This window comes from Callorhinchus milii, unplaced genomic scaffold (assembly GCF_018977255.1).
Source record: "Callorhinchus milii isolate IMCB2004 unplaced genomic scaffold, IMCB_Cmil_1.0 Scaffold4, whole genome shotgun sequence".
NCBI lineage: Eukaryota > Metazoa > Chordata > Chondrichthyes > Chimaeriformes > Callorhinchidae > Callorhinchus > Callorhinchus milii.
Genome location: NW_024704745.1, coordinates 21,410,064 through 21,429,536, shown reverse-complemented (window position 1 = coordinate 21,429,536; position 19,473 = coordinate 21,410,064). Strand labels below are relative to the sequence as shown.

At 45.7% G+C, this 19,473-nt stretch overlaps 1 protein-coding gene across 4 annotated transcripts; it reads left to right on the top strand.

Moving 5' to 3' along the window:
• The first annotated feature begins 1,319 nt into the window (after positions 1-1,319).
• dhrs12 (coiled-coil domain containing 122) lies at positions 1,320-18,781 on the top strand. Of its 4 annotated transcripts, none has more exons than XM_042333810.1 (13): positions 1,320-1,441; positions 4,287-4,420; positions 5,648-5,730; positions 7,000-7,095; positions 8,023-8,104; positions 9,921-9,982; positions 10,098-10,202; positions 10,654-10,744; positions 10,876-11,013; positions 15,805-15,923; positions 16,644-17,042; positions 17,489-17,605; positions 18,048-18,775. In XM_042333810.1, exons 1-13 carry the CDS (start codon positions 1,386-1,388, stop codon positions 18,195-18,197), a joined length of 1,632 nt encoding a protein of 543 aa, XP_042189744.1. In that variant the 5' UTR covers positions 1,320-1,385; the 3' UTR covers positions 18,198-18,775.
• Positions 18,782-19,473: the final 692 nt, after the last annotated feature.

Below are 19,473 nucleotides of genomic sequence, written 5' to 3'. Positions count from 1 at the left end.
GTGTCCACAAATATCTCCCAACCAGACATGAAGTGGATGACAAATTTTATCTGGAGGATTGTTGCCCTGGATTATGGGAAAAAGAAACTCCCTTCTGTTTTTGATTACAACAACAACAAGAAGATTCCATTTATAAAGCGCCTTTCACGTCAGGAGGACATCCCAAGGCGCTGCACAGTTGGGTCATGACCCGAGCAGGGGGGAAATGGTCAGGGTGAGGGGAGGGAAGGGAGGGAGCGAGGAGGGGGGAAATGGTCAGGGTGAGGGGAGGGAAGGGAGGGAGCGAGGAGGGGGAAGAGAGTCAAGAGGGGAGCTGAAGGCTCGGTTAAAGAGAAAGAGAGAGTACCATAGCGTTTGTAATCTGAAGGCAGATGGAACCTTGGTTGATCATTTCATCTGAAGGACGGCATCTCTGACAATTGCTGTGTTGCTCCAGGACTGAAGTGGAGTATCAGCCTGGACTGTGAAAGTCTCAATGAGGAGCTTGAACCCACAATAATAATGGTTACATTTGATATCTTTCCTGTCAAAGCACTCCACAAAACTTCAGTGTAGAGTGCATTTCTGTATATTTTTGGAGGTGAACACAGCAGGCAATTTGTGCACAGCAATGTCCCACCAATAGCTATGAAGTGAATCATGAAGTGAGTTTACCTGGGGGTTTGTTGATAAGTAGAACAGGCAGACAAGACCACCAACAATGCAATGTTCCCCTGCATTACATTGGAGTGGGAGTTGAAAGTCCCGAAGTAGGGCTTGAACCCACAACCTTTTAACTCGGAGGCGAGATTATTATCCAGTCAAGCTTATCAAAGAAATTGAACTCCGCTTTTTGTTATTTCACCCTTACATAAATCACTTGATGACCTAATTCCATAACCTTGTGCTGCTTAAATGTGCTCCTTACACAACACAAAGTTATATAATACACAAATAGAGAGGGAGAGCTGCAATTCACTTTGTTACCAATACTCATCTCCATATGATAACTGATCATGTGATTGACCTTGAAAGTTATTCTCCACCTAAGATTGGGTGTCTGCTGTGGTTGGCGCAGAGTTCCTAACTCATTTCATGTCATTTTTAATGTGCTCTTCTTTGGCCAGGGGAGTTCTACCTTCACCAAAATAACACAGACAAGAGGAAAGCCCATTTGCAAATAAGTGGTACTTTCAGCAGCATGGAGTTTAGGTGAAGGGTGATGGGATGGGGGGATGTTGTTGAAATGATCCCTGTTTGTCTGCCCATTCACAACATTCACATCATTCACAACAAATGCTGCTCCTCAGCTTGTTACACAACTCCCTGACGTCAGGGAGAGTTACAGTAACGAGTAAAGGAGAGTTACAGAGAGAGAGAGAGGAGGGAGAGAGGCTCACAGCAACATGTCCCTGTACAGGAACCTTGTGTGGTTCAGCAAAGGGCTGTGGGAGTACACCAGGTGAGGGGGTACACCAGGGGAGGGGGGGGCACCCCCCACCACAGCATCAGGTCGCAGGGTTTGGCACAGGGTTTTCAGATTCTTTTGCATTTGATCTCTTGTTGTGTGACTCGAACGTATGTTTCTTTCTCCCCTCCCCCACTCTCTATGGGGGGGGAGAGAGGGGGTGGTGGGGGGGGAGAGAAGGGTTGGTGGGGGTGGGGGGGGAGAGAGGGGTTGGTGGGGGGGAGAGAGGGGGTGGTGGTGGGTGGGGGAGAGAGGGGGTGGGGGTGGGGGGGGAGAGAGGGGGTGGTGGGGGGGGGAGAGAAGGGTTGGTGGGGGTGGGGGGGAGAGAGGGGGTGGTGGGGGGGGGAGAGAGGGGGTGGGGGTGGGGGGGAGAGAGGGGTTGGTGGGGGGGGAGAGAGGGGGTGGTGGTGGGGTGGGGGGGAGAGAGGGGGTGGGGGTGGGGGGGAGAGAGGGGTGGGGGTGGGGGGGAGAGAGGGGGTGGGGTGGGGGGGAGAGAGGGGGTGGTGGTGGAGGTGGTGGTGGGGGAGAGGGGTTGGTGGAGGTGGTGGGGGGTAGTGGGTGAGAGGGGAGGTGGTGGGGTGGGGGAAGAGGGGTTGGTGGAGGTGGTGGGGGAGAGGAGGTGGTGGGGGAGAGGAGGTGGGGGAGAGGGGTTGGTGGAGGTGGTGGGGGAGAGGAGGTGGTGGGAGGGTGAGAGGGGGAGGTGGTGGGGGAGAGGAGGTGGTGGGGGAGAGGGGGAGGTGGTGGGGGAGAGGAGGTGGGGGAGAGGGGTTGGTGGAGGTGGTGGGGGAGAGGAGGTGGTGGGAGGGTGAGAGGGGGAGGTGGTGGGGGAGAGGAGGTGGTGGGGTCGCTCCTTGTAAGTCGCCTTTGTTTTGCTGGAATGACTGCACGTGTTCAACAATTGTTTATCCAGAGTTGTTTTCGTGCAGAAATGTTTGATCTGACTGGATCGCCATTTTATTTGGTGTTGTTGTGCTGAGTTCTCGCTGTTACATTCCTGGCAGATGTGAGCTGCCTGGAGCTGTCAGGCGGTTACACCAGTGGGTGGCAAACCCAGTGGGGAACACGTCTCCAACACTGATCTCTTGGGTTGTGCACTCCACTCGAGGGGAAGGAGAAAAACACGGAAATCCGTGTGAATTGGGTGTGAATTGCAAATCAAAAGCAACACTGCATCGATCAGCCTTGGCCTCCTGGACAGGTAGTTGCATCAAACCCCAGAATCAGTCAGAGAGCACCAGTCAACCTTCAGCCCTGACTGGGGCTGAACTCTGCTCCTCTGCAACTGGGACCTCTACTTGAAAGGATATTGGGAGATGTAGTTGAAACGGATTGGTGATGCATTTGCAGGTCAATATACTCACTGTGATGCAGGTATTTTACAGCATTGTGCTTAAACTGTCCTTGAGGCAGACCTTCAACTAACTCTCTATTCTTGTGCAGAATGCCTTTCAGTTTGTGAAATGATGGGACCCTAACTAAATATTTTACTTCAGTAATTGAGGTTATGAAAGGATAGTTTCAACTGTGACCCCCTTGAAAGGATGTTGGGAGATGTAGTTTATTGTGATTTATCAGCGTGTCTGCTCCTTGTTGGAGGATAACAAACAAAGAAGTACTTGCATTTATTTTCAAGTAAAGCTTTCTATGTGCTTGACAGATGTATTGGTGATCGCCAACGAGGCGGATGAGAGATGTTGATCAAAAGCATGATTGAAGAGATTTTTTTTTAGAAAGGTTTAGAAGCCAAGAAGAGAGTTAGCAAAGAAGGTTTATTATACGGTGACAATAATCATCCATGCATTTAATACAGTCTTATCACTTCACTAAAATGTCTCAAGTGCTTCATGGGATTTTACGGTAAAGTGTAATGACTGGATTGGGGAGGTGAAAGTGGTAGTTTTCTGATTGCTGACTATGTTAAGTGATTTAAATGCAAGAATTATTTAATTGATTGAATTTCTGAGGTCTCTGATCTGAAGTGCAATTCTATTGCGATTGCAAACATTTGTGTGGCGGCTTCACACAGTGGAGCCTTTTTTTGATTTGTAAACCGGAAGGTTTTGCTTGAGATCAACATTTTGCTGGCCACTACTTAGTTGTGAAAAAACCGTGAGATACCAGAGTTTGTGTTCTGAGAAAATCCTTTGTTAACGCAAAGTCAAACCTGACCTGACAGTACTGTGGCTTGTTGAAGGAATAGGGTTAATTCAGGCAGAGCATACATGAGGGAGAAGAGAATAAAGGGGTGAAGAGAATAGGAGGGTCGGGGCTGATGTGGGAGTATGAACTCTGGAATGGACTAGTTGAGCCAAAGGGCTTGTTTCACTCTGTGTAACTTTATACTCTGACTGGCTCCCCATCCCTCAGAATATCAAGTTCAAAATTCTTGGCCTTTACCTTCAAGGCCCTCCATGGCTTTGCCCCTCCTACCTCTCCGACCTGCTAACCCCTTATGAACCTGTCCGCTCCCTCTGTTCAGCAGTCTCCGGTCTGCTCCATTTGCCCTGCCCAGCTCTCCCCACCATCGGCAGCCAGACCTCTTCAGCCTCTCTGCCCCCACCCTCTGGAACTCCATCCCACATTCCCTTCATCTCGATCCCTCCCTTCCCTCCCTCAAGGCATGCCTCAAGACCCTCCTCTTCGACCATGCCTTCAGCCACCCTCTCTGCCATCCACCCTCACTGACCCCAACCCCCTCTCCCCCCCCACTTGGGTCCTAATCCCTATTCAGGGCCTTGGGACATGAAAGGCGCTTCACAAATGTAATTTTGTATTGTATGTAGCATTGCTGTCTCTTATTACTTTTTGTAGCTGTTGGTTTGATCTATATTTTGTTTAGAGGTGGATATGAAGCTGCAGCGAAGCAGTTTACTCCAAAGGATCTTGATGTCAACATTACAGGCAGGTCCTTCATGATCACTGGAGGTAACAGTGGAATCGGCAAAGCCACGGCATTAGAAATTGCGAAAAGAGGTGATTACTTTTGCAAAAGCACTCACATAGAGCAACCCTGCAGAAAGGATCCTTCACTGAAAGCTACCCGATTCCAGTTGAGAGTTTATATCAACACTCTTCAGTGCAGACCTTGTAGATTTACACACAAGCTGATCCTGGTCTCTCTATTCTATATTTCTGTTGTTCCACTGTGTACTACTGTATTTCTGTTGTTTTCTAGGTGTGCTCAACTCTTAATTCTAGCTCCTTCCTTATACCTTATTTTTTCACATTTCTCTCTCGCTAAGCATTATTTCATATCACCATGACTAATGGTACTTTTGCACAACCCATCTGGTAACATTTGTGTAATACTTTCACAGCAAGTGTTTACTGGCAAAATTCATTCTGTGTCTGTAAATCTGTGTTCTGTCAACTTTTTAAGAATCTGAGACTATCAATTCTTAACCAACCTGATTTACGGTTTTGAAGAACTCCTGCCAGATGTAGTTAAAGGCTGTAAAATTCAGGACCTGGAATCATGAACCTGCCTTAAGATCCTCCAGCCTCTAATAATAATAATATAATAATAATCCTTGCATTTGATATAGCGCTTTTCACATCGGGAGGACGTCCCAAAGCGCTTCACAGAATATACTGTAAAGTGAATTGACTGTATATTTGTGGGTGAACGCGGCAGCCAATTGCGCACAGCAATGTCCCACAAACAGTCGTAGATTGAAAATGACCAATTTATTATTATTTTTGTTTTTGGAGGGATTATTATTAGGCGTGTGGAGTAAGGAAACTTGCCCAAGGTTTTGCCCTGCCTGGAATTGAACCCAGGTGTCTTGCTTGCAAAGCAAGTGCTCTAACCACTGAGCTACAGGACTCCACAAAGAGGACTCTTTAACCAATTGTCCTCTTAAAACTTATCTAAGATTCACAATATGTTTATAACCAGAAGTCTGCAAACTTGCCCTTGTAAGAGAATTATCAGTTCTTGTTTGATCTCTGCATTTTAAAGTTTTATTCTTAAGGAAGTATGATACTTTAATTTCACTTTTAGAATGTGTGGTAGAATATTCTATTACTGGTGGAATATCCCTGCAGCAAATGTCCAGATTGATTTTATAAAGAGGAATATTCCTAAGAATTCTCTTCAATCCAGTCCGTTGACTTGGACTTTAACTGGTACTTTGGCTGAACCTAAAGCCACTGCCTAAATCTGCCAGAAATTCTAATAAAAGTTGTGCCTTTTTCCAGGGGGAACGGTTCATCTTGTTTGCAGAAACAAAGAGCGAGCTGAAGCAGCCAAAGAGGAGATAGTGAAAGAGAGTAACAAAGAGGTACAGAAACCTCCACAAATAACTAATGTTTTTTTCTATAAGGAGTGTAAGTGTTGTAAATGAATCCAATCTTTTGCAAGGATAATATTTGCAATTAATTTCACATATGCAAATTTCTTTTAGATCTTTTATATTGTCTCCTCATGGTTTAGTTAAAACAGCTGTTGCAGACCAGGAACGTCCTAGGTTTGATTCCTTGGTCTCCGTGGAGCTTCATACATTATACCTACTCGAACAGGTTCTTTCAGAGCCATCTTTTCCTTCAAGCTCTTATTGATTTATTGTGAATTTGACGATTTAGTGAATATTGAATATTAACTGTGGCACCTATCAAAGCACTCACATGGAACCACTCGTGAGTAGCCACCTGCAAAAGTGCCCATGGAACAAACTGTGGTTTCTTCAGGCAATCCTTGTACAGCACGCAAACTCATCAGCCGTGATGAGAATTCATCAAATGTTACCATCTCTTTGCTGCATAGGTGGTTCCTGGAAAAAATACTGTTTATGATGTGGTCACTTTTACTGATGGCAGCCAGCAATGTCACTGCTAGGGTGCTTTTAAATGTCCATTATGACTTTGAATAGTTATACAGGACTAATCTTTTACAGTAAGGAAATACCACTAAACTCCTTTGAACGATGCTCCTGAAAGCAGGGACACTGAATGGCTATGTGGTAGCAGTAGCAGGGCTTCGGGCACGACAATTGCTGTCGTGCAAAAAAATGATGACATTTAAACACATTAAAACTCTGGCTACCCGGACCAATGTGGGGAGGGGGGGGGCGGGTGGGGAGTTGGTGGCGGGGGGGCGATACAGTCTGGTGAGCCTGAATTTTCAGCTAAGTATAATTTATACTGGCTTGTTTTGGGCCCAGTACAGCCAGATACAAATTCCGGCTACCCGGAGTCTGGTAAGATGGGGGTTTACTGATGAAAATGAAATGGGGTCTGAAATATTTTAATGTAAACCAATATGAGACCTGGAAAAAATACATGGATTGAATCATCGTACCAATTATGGTTCTCTAACACTGAGTCTGAAAAGAAGAATGCTATATGTCACAGTGGCCATGGCAATGAAGAGTCTAGCAAAGGATTTGTTACATTAGGCATGTACATGACAGGTTTGACAATATTGTCTGCAATACTTGTGAATGCTTACAGATGATGAATGCGGATTTCGGGCAAAGCAATATGTAAATCGTGCATAGATTCAGTTCAGATGCTGAGGATGTATTTTGTATTTTCTGTTCATTTGAATCCAGGAAATCTTTGTGCATATTCTTGATATGTCCAGGCCCAAGATGATCTTGGAATTTGCAGACAAATTTCAGCAAGAAAATAACAAACTTGATGTTTTGGTAAGTGTGACCTGTCATTAACTAGTACTGTAGTTTGTATGCTGTTCTCATCAATTCCTGTAGGGCTAAGGATAGGGAATATTTGTACAACAACAAATTGCATTTATATAGCGCCTTTCATGTCAGGAGGATGTCCCAAGACACTGGACACATGAGGGTTTGCACCCAATCTGGCCATTTGGATTTGGGAGCAGTGGGGCAAGGTGGGAAGATGACTGAAGGCTGGTCAAAGAGGAAGGTCTTGAGATGGGTCTGAAGGAGGCGAGGCAAAGGCACGGAATTCTAGAGAGTGGGGCAGAAAGACTGAAGGCCTGACTGCCGATGGTAGGGCAGACAGGGTGGGAGATGTGAAGCAGGCCAGTGCCTGCCAAGTGGAGGGAGCGGTAGATTGGTAAGGTATGATTTAATTAACATGTAAAAGGGGAATAATGTTATCAGGTTTGGCTTCCCACTAGTTTAGTGCCTAAACATGGCCATGTGTAGTGGCTCCTAGGATATACTAGTGTTAGACCTAGTCAAAGCTTCAGTAAGCCTAATCTGGACATCCAGATGAGGCAAGGATATAAAAGGGAAGTCTGCAGACCATTTTGAGCTTTTCCAAATTGTGGGTAGCTTGGTTTGAAACCACATTGGGACCTCCTCTATTTATTTTCGGTGCTGCCAAGGAAGCAATTTGTTTCATTGTGTCCTCACTAGCTCCTTGAAAAAGCTGCCCATTTAGTCACATTTTTATGTCGTTACCCCATAGCTCCTTAATACTTTTCTCTCTCAAATATTTTGCTGATTACCTTTTAAAAGCTATTATGTTGGACAGAGGACAGGATCAGGCTTGGCTGTGAATCTCCTTTGGTTGACTAACACGAACTGTCCAGTGCAAACATGAGTAAGCATTAAAAATTATTTTTTTAAAAATCTTCTCTTTAATAGATTAACAACGCAGGCTGCATGATCAATCAGAGAGAGTTGACCGCAGATGGATTGGAGAGTAACTTTGCCACAAATACTTTGGGTAAGTTCAGGTTTTCATGTACTTTATTACATTAGTTTATTCATAATGTGGTGACCTTGCCCCAATGCTCTTGAGTTGCAAATAAAAAGTTGTTTGAATTAAAGGTAAAGAAAAGTTCAGACGAATGTCTGGCCACTGCTTCCCCAGCACTTTATTAATGTTTGCAATGTGCTCGGGAATTAAATGAAAAGTGATTGTCTGCCTATCTGTATGAACTCGGCTGCTCCATCCACTTAGTGGGTACGCCAACATGCCTCACATCTGCACCCCATCGGCAGCTTATCTGCCTCCACTCTCAGGAACACCATCCCAGAGTCCCTACGACTCGCCCCTTTCCTCACGTCCTTCAAGGTCCCACTCAAGACCTTTCTCTTTGACCACACTTCTGGTCAATTCCCCCATCCCCGACACCCCCCCCCCCCATTCAACAACAACAACTTGCACTTATATAGAGCTCTCCACGCAGGGTAGAGTCTCAGAGGGGGTGCAAACCCTGGACTGTCCAGTATCTTGGGACATTCTCCTGATGTGAAAGGTGCTAAATTTAAATAAATGTAAATTTGTTGTTGTTATGTTTTACAGACAGGATTAGATTTCTAAATATTGTTGATTATAGTTTATAGCATTTCAGCTGTTAAACATTGAAATGACAAACACAATACATGTACGTATCTGGCAACTTTGTGGCATGTACGTAAACAAAATATTTTTGCCAACATCATAATCCAGCTACGCTTCAGTAACAAGAGTGGATACTTGATGTGAGATTCTGCTGCAATAATGAAAGGAAAGTGTTGAGTTTCACTTGAGATTTTTGTAAATCAATTTCCTGATATCAGCAGGCTATTTAATTTTGGGGTGGGAGGAGGGGAGGGAGGGAAAGCATGAGGTCACAGCATAGTTCAATCCTATTTTCATCCAATACCCATACACCAATTTCTCCAGCAAGGGTCACTGGATAATTAGGAGCTGAATTTCCTCTTTCCTAAACCTGGTTGCACCGAGGCAGGTTGTGACTCCCAACTGCTGCTCTGACTTGAGATCAGCTACTTTAGCACATAATGAGGATCTCCTGGGTCCACATGACTCAGGATGTGCCGTCTTTCAGAAGAGACGTTAAACCGAGGTCCCTTCTACCTGTTCAGGGGGATGTTAATGATCCCATGGCACTATTTGAAAAGGCAAGTGAGTTTCTGGAGTCCTGTAGCTCAGTGGTTAGAGCACTCGCTTTGCAAGCGAGAGACCTGAGTTCAATTCCAGGCAGGGCGAAACCTTGGGCAAGTTTCCTTACTCCACACGTCTAATAATAATTCCTAAAAAAACAAAAACAATAATAAATTGGTCATTTTCAGTCTACAATTGTTTCTGAAACACTGCTGTGCGCAATTGGCTGCTGCGTTCGCCCACAAATATACCGTCAATTCACTTTACAGTATATTCTGTGAAGCGCTTTGAGACGTCCTCCCGACGTGAAAAGCACTATATCAAATGCAAGGATTATTATTATTATAGGTAGAGGCATGTAGAGTAAGGAAACTTGAATTATTATTATTATTATTTCTTTCCCGGTGTCCCGGCCAACAATTCCCCAAATAAAATTGGTCACTCACTCTATGGCTGTTTGTGAAATATTACTTTGCACATTAGCTGCCATGTCCGTCCAGTCACTTCACTTTACCGTATATCCTGTGAAGCGCTTTAAGACATATCGATGACTTGATAAGGTGCTATATTAAGTGCAAGGATTCTTCTTATTAGATAGACCTATGCAGTCTATGTGAATGATTACCTCATGGATATATCCCTTTTTACTCAGGTACATACATTCTCACTACCGCGTTGATGCCTCTTTTGAAAAAAAATGAAGCTGCCAGAGTGGTGAGCTCACTTCATCTTGTGAAAGTTAAGAAATCCTTGCGAATGTCGTTGATTCTATTCACGCTTTATCAACTGCTGCTGAGCAACTACCTTTGCCTTCCCCATTTTTTGTCAGATCACAGTATCCTCGGGAGGAATGTTGGTTCAGAAATTAAATATCAGTGATTTGCAATTTAAGACTGGCCAATTTGATGGGACCATGGCCTATGCACAGAACAAGGTTAGTATTGTATTGTACATTAGCCTGCCTAAGAGAGCAAACAAGTAGTGTATTGTGTCTAATTAAGAGATCTAGCTGCATTTCTCTGCATATTTTTTGTTGTTATTTTCTTGGTACATATTTCATTTAAGAATTTGAGGAAGATATATCTCCAGTGNTTTTTGATGCAATATTTAATTTGTAATAAGATGTGATTCCTGATTGGAAGCGGTTACAGCACAATACAAATTTACATTTATATAGTCCCTTTCACAGGGTCCTAAAAGTTTCATTCTTGTCTATGCTTTCGCTTTAGAGATATGTGTCCTACAAACTCTAAAGAAACAAACACAAAGAAATGGAGGTTAGGATCGAGAGCACAATATTTCCTCCTCCGCCCACCTTCCATTTTCTAAATGCAGCACATATATTAGTTGTGTGTAATTGTACATAACCTGTCTTTCCTATCCAGCGGCAACAAGTTATTATGACGGAACAATGGGCTAAAATGCATAAAGAAATACACTTCTCCTCAATGCATCCCGGTTGGGCTGATACACCAGGTAATACAAATGCCTGTCTTCGCTATAGATAAATTAACCTTCAATGTCTTAGTGACCTAATGTTCTGTAGACGACAGTTTGACTATATCTTTCTAGTGTTAGTAAAGCATTTTTCCTCCTTTCTCCTATAGCAGTGAGAACTTCCATGCCTGACTTCTATGAAAAAATGAAGAACAGGCTGCGGACAGAGGGTCAGGGGGCAGATACAGTGGTGTGGCTCGCGATCTCCAATGTACAATCACAGCATCCCAGCGGACTCTTCTTTCAGGGTAAGAAAGAATGCTAGAGTTCATCCGGAGTCTTGTAACCCATGTTTCTTTTTTCCTCACCTCCAGCTGAACAAGAAGCAAATCCAGTCCCTTTATTTTTAATATTTTTGAATGCTTCAATTGAGTAAGGATTTATTTATATGGGAGTCTGCCCTAGAATTGTAGTACATTTAGCTTGAGCTTCTAATGAGTTCGCCATAAAGTACACCTCAATATCTAAATCATATCCTGCCTCCTTTCCCTCCAATTTTTCAAAATTTCAAAAATCTTTGAAGCATGTTCCACGAAGATCACTTTTCTGGCGCCTTGGAATACAGATTCAGAATTATCTGTTTGCACAGCATCAAATAAAATTGGTCATTGCATTTCTGTTTGTGCGTAAACTGGATGCTGTGTTTGCCCACAAAAACACACAGTTTCTGCACTTTACAGTATATCCTCTGAAATGCTTTTGGACTTTATTCCTAGCCATAGCTGAAAATTTCTGCAGACATTTATTTTAGGTTAGCAACTTTACTGGGCACATTTCTGTGAACACAAAGAGTGTGCTTTCACCATTTGAATGCGAAAAATTATTTTTTTGACTAGATCGGAAGCCGGTCTCAACTCATCTTCCTCTGGCCCAAACCAGAGCATCGCTTGAGGATGAGGAGCAGCTAATGAAAACCCTGGAGCAACTGGCTGCAGACTTTACACCCGGCTGTGACTGATTACTTCAGGGTTATAGTGCCATGGCTGAAATCCACAAACTTGGTACAGACATCAGAAATTCCATCATGGATGTCAATGGCACAGTTAACACCAAGGGCAAGAATACATTACTAAAAACTGCCGGATTCCTGCAATGATGTAGTACTAAAACAACAGCTTTTTAACAATAGGGAATAATGAATTATTGGCCAAGATACTGGGAGAAACTCCCTTCTGTTTTCGAATAGTGCCATGGGATATTTAACGTCCACCTGAAAAGGCAGAGGACCTCAGTTTAACGTCTCATTCAAAGGAAAGAACTTACAACAATGCACTACATTGGAGTGTCATCTTAGATTAAGTGATTCCTAGTCCCGATGTGGGGTTTAAACCCACAATCTGACCCAGAGGTGAGAGTGCTACCACTGCGCCAGGCTGACACACTTACTGGATTGTATGATTTATTAATAAATATATGAACAGATGATCTGACAAACAAGCATTTGTTTCTTATTATCAATAAGCGGTACGACTTTGAATACAATTATTGAACTTACTATAGGTGCTAATTGTAAATCTAATAATGTGCTGTATCAAGAAATGCCCACGTTATAGGTGATGTATGTGTTGGGCACGGGATTATGGGGGCGGTCCAGAGAAAGATCGTTCTGGGTGGATGGTTGCTCTGCTTGGGAGTGCTTTGGTGGTTGCTGTGGAAGAGTACTTCGTGGTGAAAGATTGCTGTGTGTGTATGATTACTCGGGCGGGTGGGTGGGGGTGTTGCTGTGTGTGTATGATTGCTGGGGTGGGGGATGGTGCTGTGTGTGTATGATTGCTGGGGGTTGGGGTGCTGTGTATGATTGCTGGGGGGGGTGGGGTGCTGTGTGTGTATGATTGCGGGGGGGGGGTGTATGATTGCTGGGGGGGACTGTGTGTGTATGATTGCTGGAGGGGGTGTATGATTGCTGGGGGGGGGGGGGCTGTGTGTGTATGATTGCTGGAGGGGGGGTATATGATTGCTGGGGAGTGGGGTGTATGATTGCTGGGGGGGGTGTATGATTGCTGGGGTGGGGGTGTATGATTGTTGGGGGGGGCTGTGTGTGTATGATTGCTGGGGGGGGCTGTGTGTATGATTGCTGGGGGGGGCTGTGTGTGTATGATTGCTGGGGGGGGCTGTGTGTATGATTGCTGGGGGGGGGTGTTTGATTGCTGGGGGGGCTGTGTGTGTATGATTGCTGGGGGGGGCTGTGTGTATGATTGCTGGGGGGGGGGGGTGTATGATTGTTGGGGGGGGGCTGTGTGTATGATTGCTGGTGGGGGGTGTATGATTGCTGGGGGGGCTGTGTGTGTATGATTGCTGGGGGGCTGTGTGTGTATGATTGCTGGGGGGCTGTGTGTGTATGATTGCTGGGGGGGGGGCTGTGTGTGTATGATTGCTGGGGGGGGGGCTGTGTGTGTATGATTGCTGGGGGGGGGGGCTGTGTGTGTATGATTGCTGGGGGGGGGGCTGTGTGCATGATTGCGGGGGGGGGGGCTGTGTGTATGATTGCTGGGGGGGTGTGTATGATTGCTGGGGGGCTGTGTGTGTATGATTGCTGGGGGGGGTGTATGATTGCTGGGGGGGGGTGTATGATTGCTGGGGGGGGGTGTATGATTGCTGGGGGGGGGCTGTGTGTATGATTGCTGGGGGGGGGGGTGTATGATTGCTGGGGGGGGGGTGTATGATTGCTGGGGGGGGGGCTGTGTGTATGATTGCTGGGGGGGTGTGTATGATTGCTGGGGGGCTGTGTGTGTATGATTGCTGGGGGGGGGCTGTGTGTATGATTGCTGGGGGGGGGGGGCTGTGTGTGTATATGATTGCTGGGGGGCTGTGTGTGTATGATTGCTGGGGGGGGGGGCTGTGTGTGTATGATTGCTGGGGGCTGTGTGTGTATGATTGCTGGGGGGGGGGCTGTGTGTGTATGATTGCTGGGGGGCTGTGTGTATGATTGCTGGGGGGGAACTGTGTGTGTATGATTGCTGGGGGGGGCTGTGTGTATGATTGCTGGGGGGGGGGCTGTGTGTGTATGATTGCTGGGGGGGGCTGTGTGCATGATTGCGGGGGGGGGGGTGTGATTGCTGGGGGTGTGATTGCTGGGGGGGGTGTATGATTGCTGGGGGGGGGTGTGATTGCTGGGGGGGGTGTGATTGCTGGGGGTGTGATTGCTGGGGGGGGTGTGATTGCTGGGGGTGTGATTGCTGGGGGGGGAATGGTGTGGGGTTGAGAAGCTGCGCGTGGCCGGGCCCGGAGGGGAGGAGCTGTCAATCATCGCGGGGGCGGGGCTAAGAGAAGTCAGTCACAGGCCGGAGAGTCAGAGCCGGTAATGACCCCCCGCCTGACCCCTGACCCCCAACCTGACCCCCCCCAGCCTGACCCCTGACCCCCAACCTGACCCCCAGCCTGACCCCTGACCCCCCGCCTGACCCCTGACCCCCAACCTGACCCCCGCCTGACCCCTGACCCCCAACCTGACCCCCGCCTGACCCCTGACCCCCAACCTGACCCCCAGCCTGAACCCTGACCCCCAGCCTGACCCCCAGCCTGAACCCTGACCCCCAGCCTGACCCCCAGCCTGACCCCCAGCCTGACCCCTGACCCCCAGCCTGACCCCCTCTGCCCACAGCCTGACCGCCTCTGCCCACAGCCTGACCGTCTGCCCACAGCCTGACCCCCTCTGCCCACAGCCTGACCCCCTCTGCCCACAGCCTGACCGTCTGCCCACAGCCTGACCCCCTCTGCCCACAGCCTGACCCCCTCTGACCACAGCCTGACCCCTCTGCCCACAGCCTGACCGCCTGCCCACAGCCTGACCCCCTCTGCCCACAGCCGGACCCCCTCTGCCCACAGCCTGACCGCCTCTGCCCACAGCCTGACCGCCTGCCCACAGCCTGACCGCCTCTGCCCACAGCCTGACCGCCTGCCCACAGCCTGACCCCCTCTGCCCACAGCCTGACCCCTGCCCACAGCCTGACCCCCTCTGCCCACAGCCTGACCCCCTCTGCCCACAGCCTGACCGCCTGCCCACAGCCTGACCGCCTGCCCACAGCCTGACCGCCTGCCCACAGCCTGACCCCCTCTGCCCACAGCCTGACCCCCTCTGCCCACAGCCGGACCCCCTGCCCACAGCCGGACCGCCTGCCCACAGCCTGACCGCCTGCCCACAGCCTGACCGCCTGCCCACAGCCGGACAGCCTGCCCACAGCCGGACCCCCTGCCCACGGCCTGACCCCCTCTGCCCACAGCCTGACCCCCTCTGCCCACAGCCTGACCCCCTCTGCCCACAGCCTGACCGCCTGCCCACAGCCTGACCCCCTCTGCCCACAGCCTGACCGCCTGCCCACAGCCTGATTGCCTGCCCACAGCCTGACCGCCTGCCCACAGCCTGACCGCCTGCCCACAGCCGGACCGCCTGCCCACAGCCTGACCGCCTGCCCACAGCCTGACCCCCTCTGCGCACAGCCTGACCGCCTGCCCACAGCCTGACCGCCTGCCCACAGCCTGACCGCCTGCCCACAGCCGGACCGCCTGCCCACAGCCTGACCGCCTGCCCACAGCCTGACCCCCTCTGCCCACAGCCTGACCCCCTCTGCGCACAGCCTGACCGCCTGCCCACAGCCTGACCAGCTGTTGGCCTTGACAGTGGCCAGAGACAGCGACTGTGACATCAATTGCTTGAATCCAGTGAGCCGAAGAGAGTTATCTATCTTCAGCACCCGATAAAATGTCACCAGGAACATTCAGAGAAAGAGGAGGCCTGGCATTGTTCATATCATAGTGATGGTCTAATTCCTGATGACATTTTATTTTAGTTGGTGCTACAGTCAGTTTGTATTTTCTATTTTAATTACCTGCAATATTTGCTTAATGTCAAATGAGTCCTGATTAGTGCAGATAATTGCTCTCATTGAAATGAGGACAACGTTTCCTCATTTTCCTTTATTTCAAACATAGAGAATGATGTACCACAGTCAATTATTAGTGTAAAGGTGCTAGTATTAAATCCGGTGAAGCTGAATTTAGATAAAGCAGAATTACTTGGTACCAACAATTTATTCTTTTAGGAATGGCTGAGCAAAAAGTACAACTTTCTCTTTCCGAGATTGTTAAAGAAGTAGCTGAGCAACAGGACCGACAGACAGTAGAGGCACAAGACAACAATAACCTTCTTAGATACCTCCAGGTAAGTCTGATTCTACTTCTATGTACCATTCAAACCTCGCTGGAATCCAAATCAAAACACAATATCAAACCTCACGACATTCAAACATCAATACAGCATCAGTCAAAAGCACATAGAAGAGTAATCCGGTATTAAATTGTGGGAGCTTCTTAAAGTTTGAATCTGGTTGATCAGGGGAAGAAGATCTCATGATTCTCGCTTTGAACAGGAGTATGCAGAACGTTAGCCATTGCCGTCATTGATTGTGTTTTAGTGTAATAATAATAATAATAATCCTTGCATTTGATATAGCGCTTTTCACGTCGGGAGGACGTCCCAAAGCGCTTCACAGAATGTACTGTAAAGTGAATTGACTGTATATTTGTGGGCGAACGCGGCAGCCAATTGCGCACAGCAGTGTCCCACAAACAGTCATGGATTGAAAATGACCAATTTATTATTGTTTAGTTTTTTTGGAGGGATTATTGTTCGGCGTGTGGAGCAAGGAAACTTGCCCAAGCTTTCGCCCTGACCTGCCTGGAATTGAACTCAGGTCTCTCGCTTGCAAAGTCAGTGCTCTAACCACTGAGCTACAGGACTCCACATTTATAATAATAATAATAATAATCCTTACATTTAGTATAATGTGTTTCACATCGTGAGGATGTCCCAAACTCTTCACAGGCTATACTCTAAAGTGCATTGACTGTTCCTCATTAAAATCTATCTTTGTTTTTGCAGGCCCAATTATCTAAACAGGAGAAAGAAAAACAAGTGGTTTTAAAAGAACTCAGAACAATAGAGAAACAGATTTACCAGGCAGAAGATGAGTCAGAGAATGAGGGTCAACTTTGTACTGACCTGGAGTCCCAGATATGGAGCCTGATTGCAAGCAATTCAAAGCTGAAATTTATCATTCAAGAAGAAGAAGAAAAGTACGTGAAGTTGCTTTCCGGCTATGATAAATACCGCAAAAAGATATTAGCTCACAAAGAGTTTATTGGCCAGCTGGAAAGCAAGAATCCAATAATGATGCAGCTTGAAGAAAAAATGCTAATGATGCAAAAGTTAAAAGCAAAAAAGAAGGAGCTGGTGGCAGATCTTCAGAATCCTGAAGGAAATATCATAAAACAAGTACAGGTTTGAAATATTTTCTGTTGTAGCTGAAAGTGTACGACAACATTACCATGAAAAAAGTAGCTAAATACTCAACTGTTAGGAGATAGAAATTGAACCGCTTAATTTGGAGTAATCTGTGCAGGATACATGTGGTGACAACAACAACAAATTATATTTGTATACCGCCCTTTGTGTCGGAAAGACATCCCAGGGCGCTGGACAGTCAGGGGTTTTTGGACTCGAGCTGGGAGTTTGGGTCAGGAAGGGGTGGAGGGCAGGGGGAATGGGGGTGGGAGGATGGCCGAAGGCACGATCGAAAAGGAAGGTCTTTAGATGGGACTTGAAGGAGGCAAAAGAGGGGGTGAGGCATAGGGAATGCATGATAGAGTTCCAAAGTGTGGGGCAGAGATGCTGTCTGCAGTTTAATGTTAAAAAATAGTACTTTTATTCTTTTCTTATTTAAACAGGGAGAAATTACAGATTTAAAGGCCAAGTTATCGGAAATAAAAGAAGCAATCAATGAAAAATCTGTTTTATTGATCAAGGAACAAGAACGTCATGCGCAACTTCGGAAAGAAATAGAGGTAATAAAAAATCCTATGTAAATCATAAGTTAGTAGTTTTTAAAAGAATCAATACAATAAAAAAAATGGACAGTACTTTCCACGGTTATGTAAACTGACAATCAGGCCTTCTCTCTCTCTCTCTCTCTGTTCCTCTCTAGATATGATGTCTCTCTGTGCTGGAGCCTCATTAAAATTGCTACTCTGTAGGTTCTACAATTGTACTCCTGTAAAGACTAGATGCAAAAAGGTTTTATTTAGTAAAGCACCAGAATCGATACCTAGACTTTTTTTTCTTTAACGCAATACCAGACTTTGTTAAACTGATTATCAATATCTATATATAATACTACTGTAAATTACATTTCCAAATAGGTATAGGAATATAGTATACCTCTGTCCTGGTTGGCTGTAGCATTAATTACTATCTGAAAAGCTATTTCCATGTGCTATTCTTTTGCAGGTTCAGAACAAAAGATGTGAAGCCATTCTGAAACGTTTATATTGCCAGTTAAATAAAGTTCAATCTAACAAGAGACACTGGACCTGGGATATGCAACAAATGGAAAAAACTGCAGCACACTTGAGAAGATGTCTTGGAAATGCAGTGTAAAAGTGCTAGTTGGTAAATTTACTGTGCTATGCGAGTTTATAATGGCGAAATCTAGTTAAACATGCATCTGCCAAGATTAGTAAACATCTCTTTCTCCATTATAATGTATTTAAAGTAAGAATATGTTTTCCCCAATAACACTTTGTAGTTGCTTGGAAAAAAAGTTTTAAAATAACCATTTAAATTTTGAATAAATTCTCTTAAGGCTAGGTAAAAGGCAGTCATTTTAAGATGTTTAAATTACACTATATTTAAAATATAATTATAAATGGGTAAAGGCTTTGTTATTGTTCTTTAATGTTGTTAACCTTGTAAAAATTGGTTAAAAATGATTTTAAAATTAATGCAATATTTCCGCTTTGACATTTATGAATAATAAACTTGTGAACAATAACTTGTGGCTTATTAACCAATGGCCTTATGCACTTATTAGATATTTTTCAAACCATATGTTACCAATTGGCCTTGAGCCCAGTTTGGCAAAGTTAGTTATACAGCTATTTGACTGTGGGAATTTTGTTGAATTTTTGTTTCTCTGCAAAAATAAGAATACTATTGACTCTCAAATAAAAGAATTAAAGAGTACATGGAATTCATAATTTTCAGTTTTCGCAAGTTTCAGTGAAAGTCAGATTGTAACTCCTTTTTCTGCCACAAATCGCATTTAAATGACCAGATATCGAGGCTTTAATATTGTGTGCTAATAGTGCTGTATAGTGGAGTCCTGTACTCACCTTGCAAGCGAGAGACCTGCGTTTGATTCCTGGCACGGCAAAACCTTGGGCAAGTTTCCTTACTTCACACACCTGATAATAATCCCTCAAGAAATAAAAACAGTAATAAATTGGTTGCTTCAATTCACGACTGTTTGTGGAACACTGCTCTGCGCAATTGACTGCTGCTTTTCGCCCACAAATACACAGTCAATTTACTTTGCCGTATATTCTGTGCAGCACTTTGAGACGTCTAGAAGATGTGAAAAGCTCTATATCAAATGCAAGGATTATTATTATATTCTTTATAATTTATCCCTCTAAAACTATAATCAACCTGATTGGGGTCCTTTGCTTCTCCTCTATTGTTTGGGTAGCCCGTATAATAGGTTGGGGGTCAGAATTATACATAACTCTGGGTGTGGTCTGACCAGCGAGTTAAATAGCTTGAATTGCCCAGCATCACATTTGCCTTGTTTACTGTTGCCTCACATAGAAACATAGAAATGTACAGCAAAGCACATGTACAGCCTTTCAGTCCATTTTCTCATGTCGACATTTAC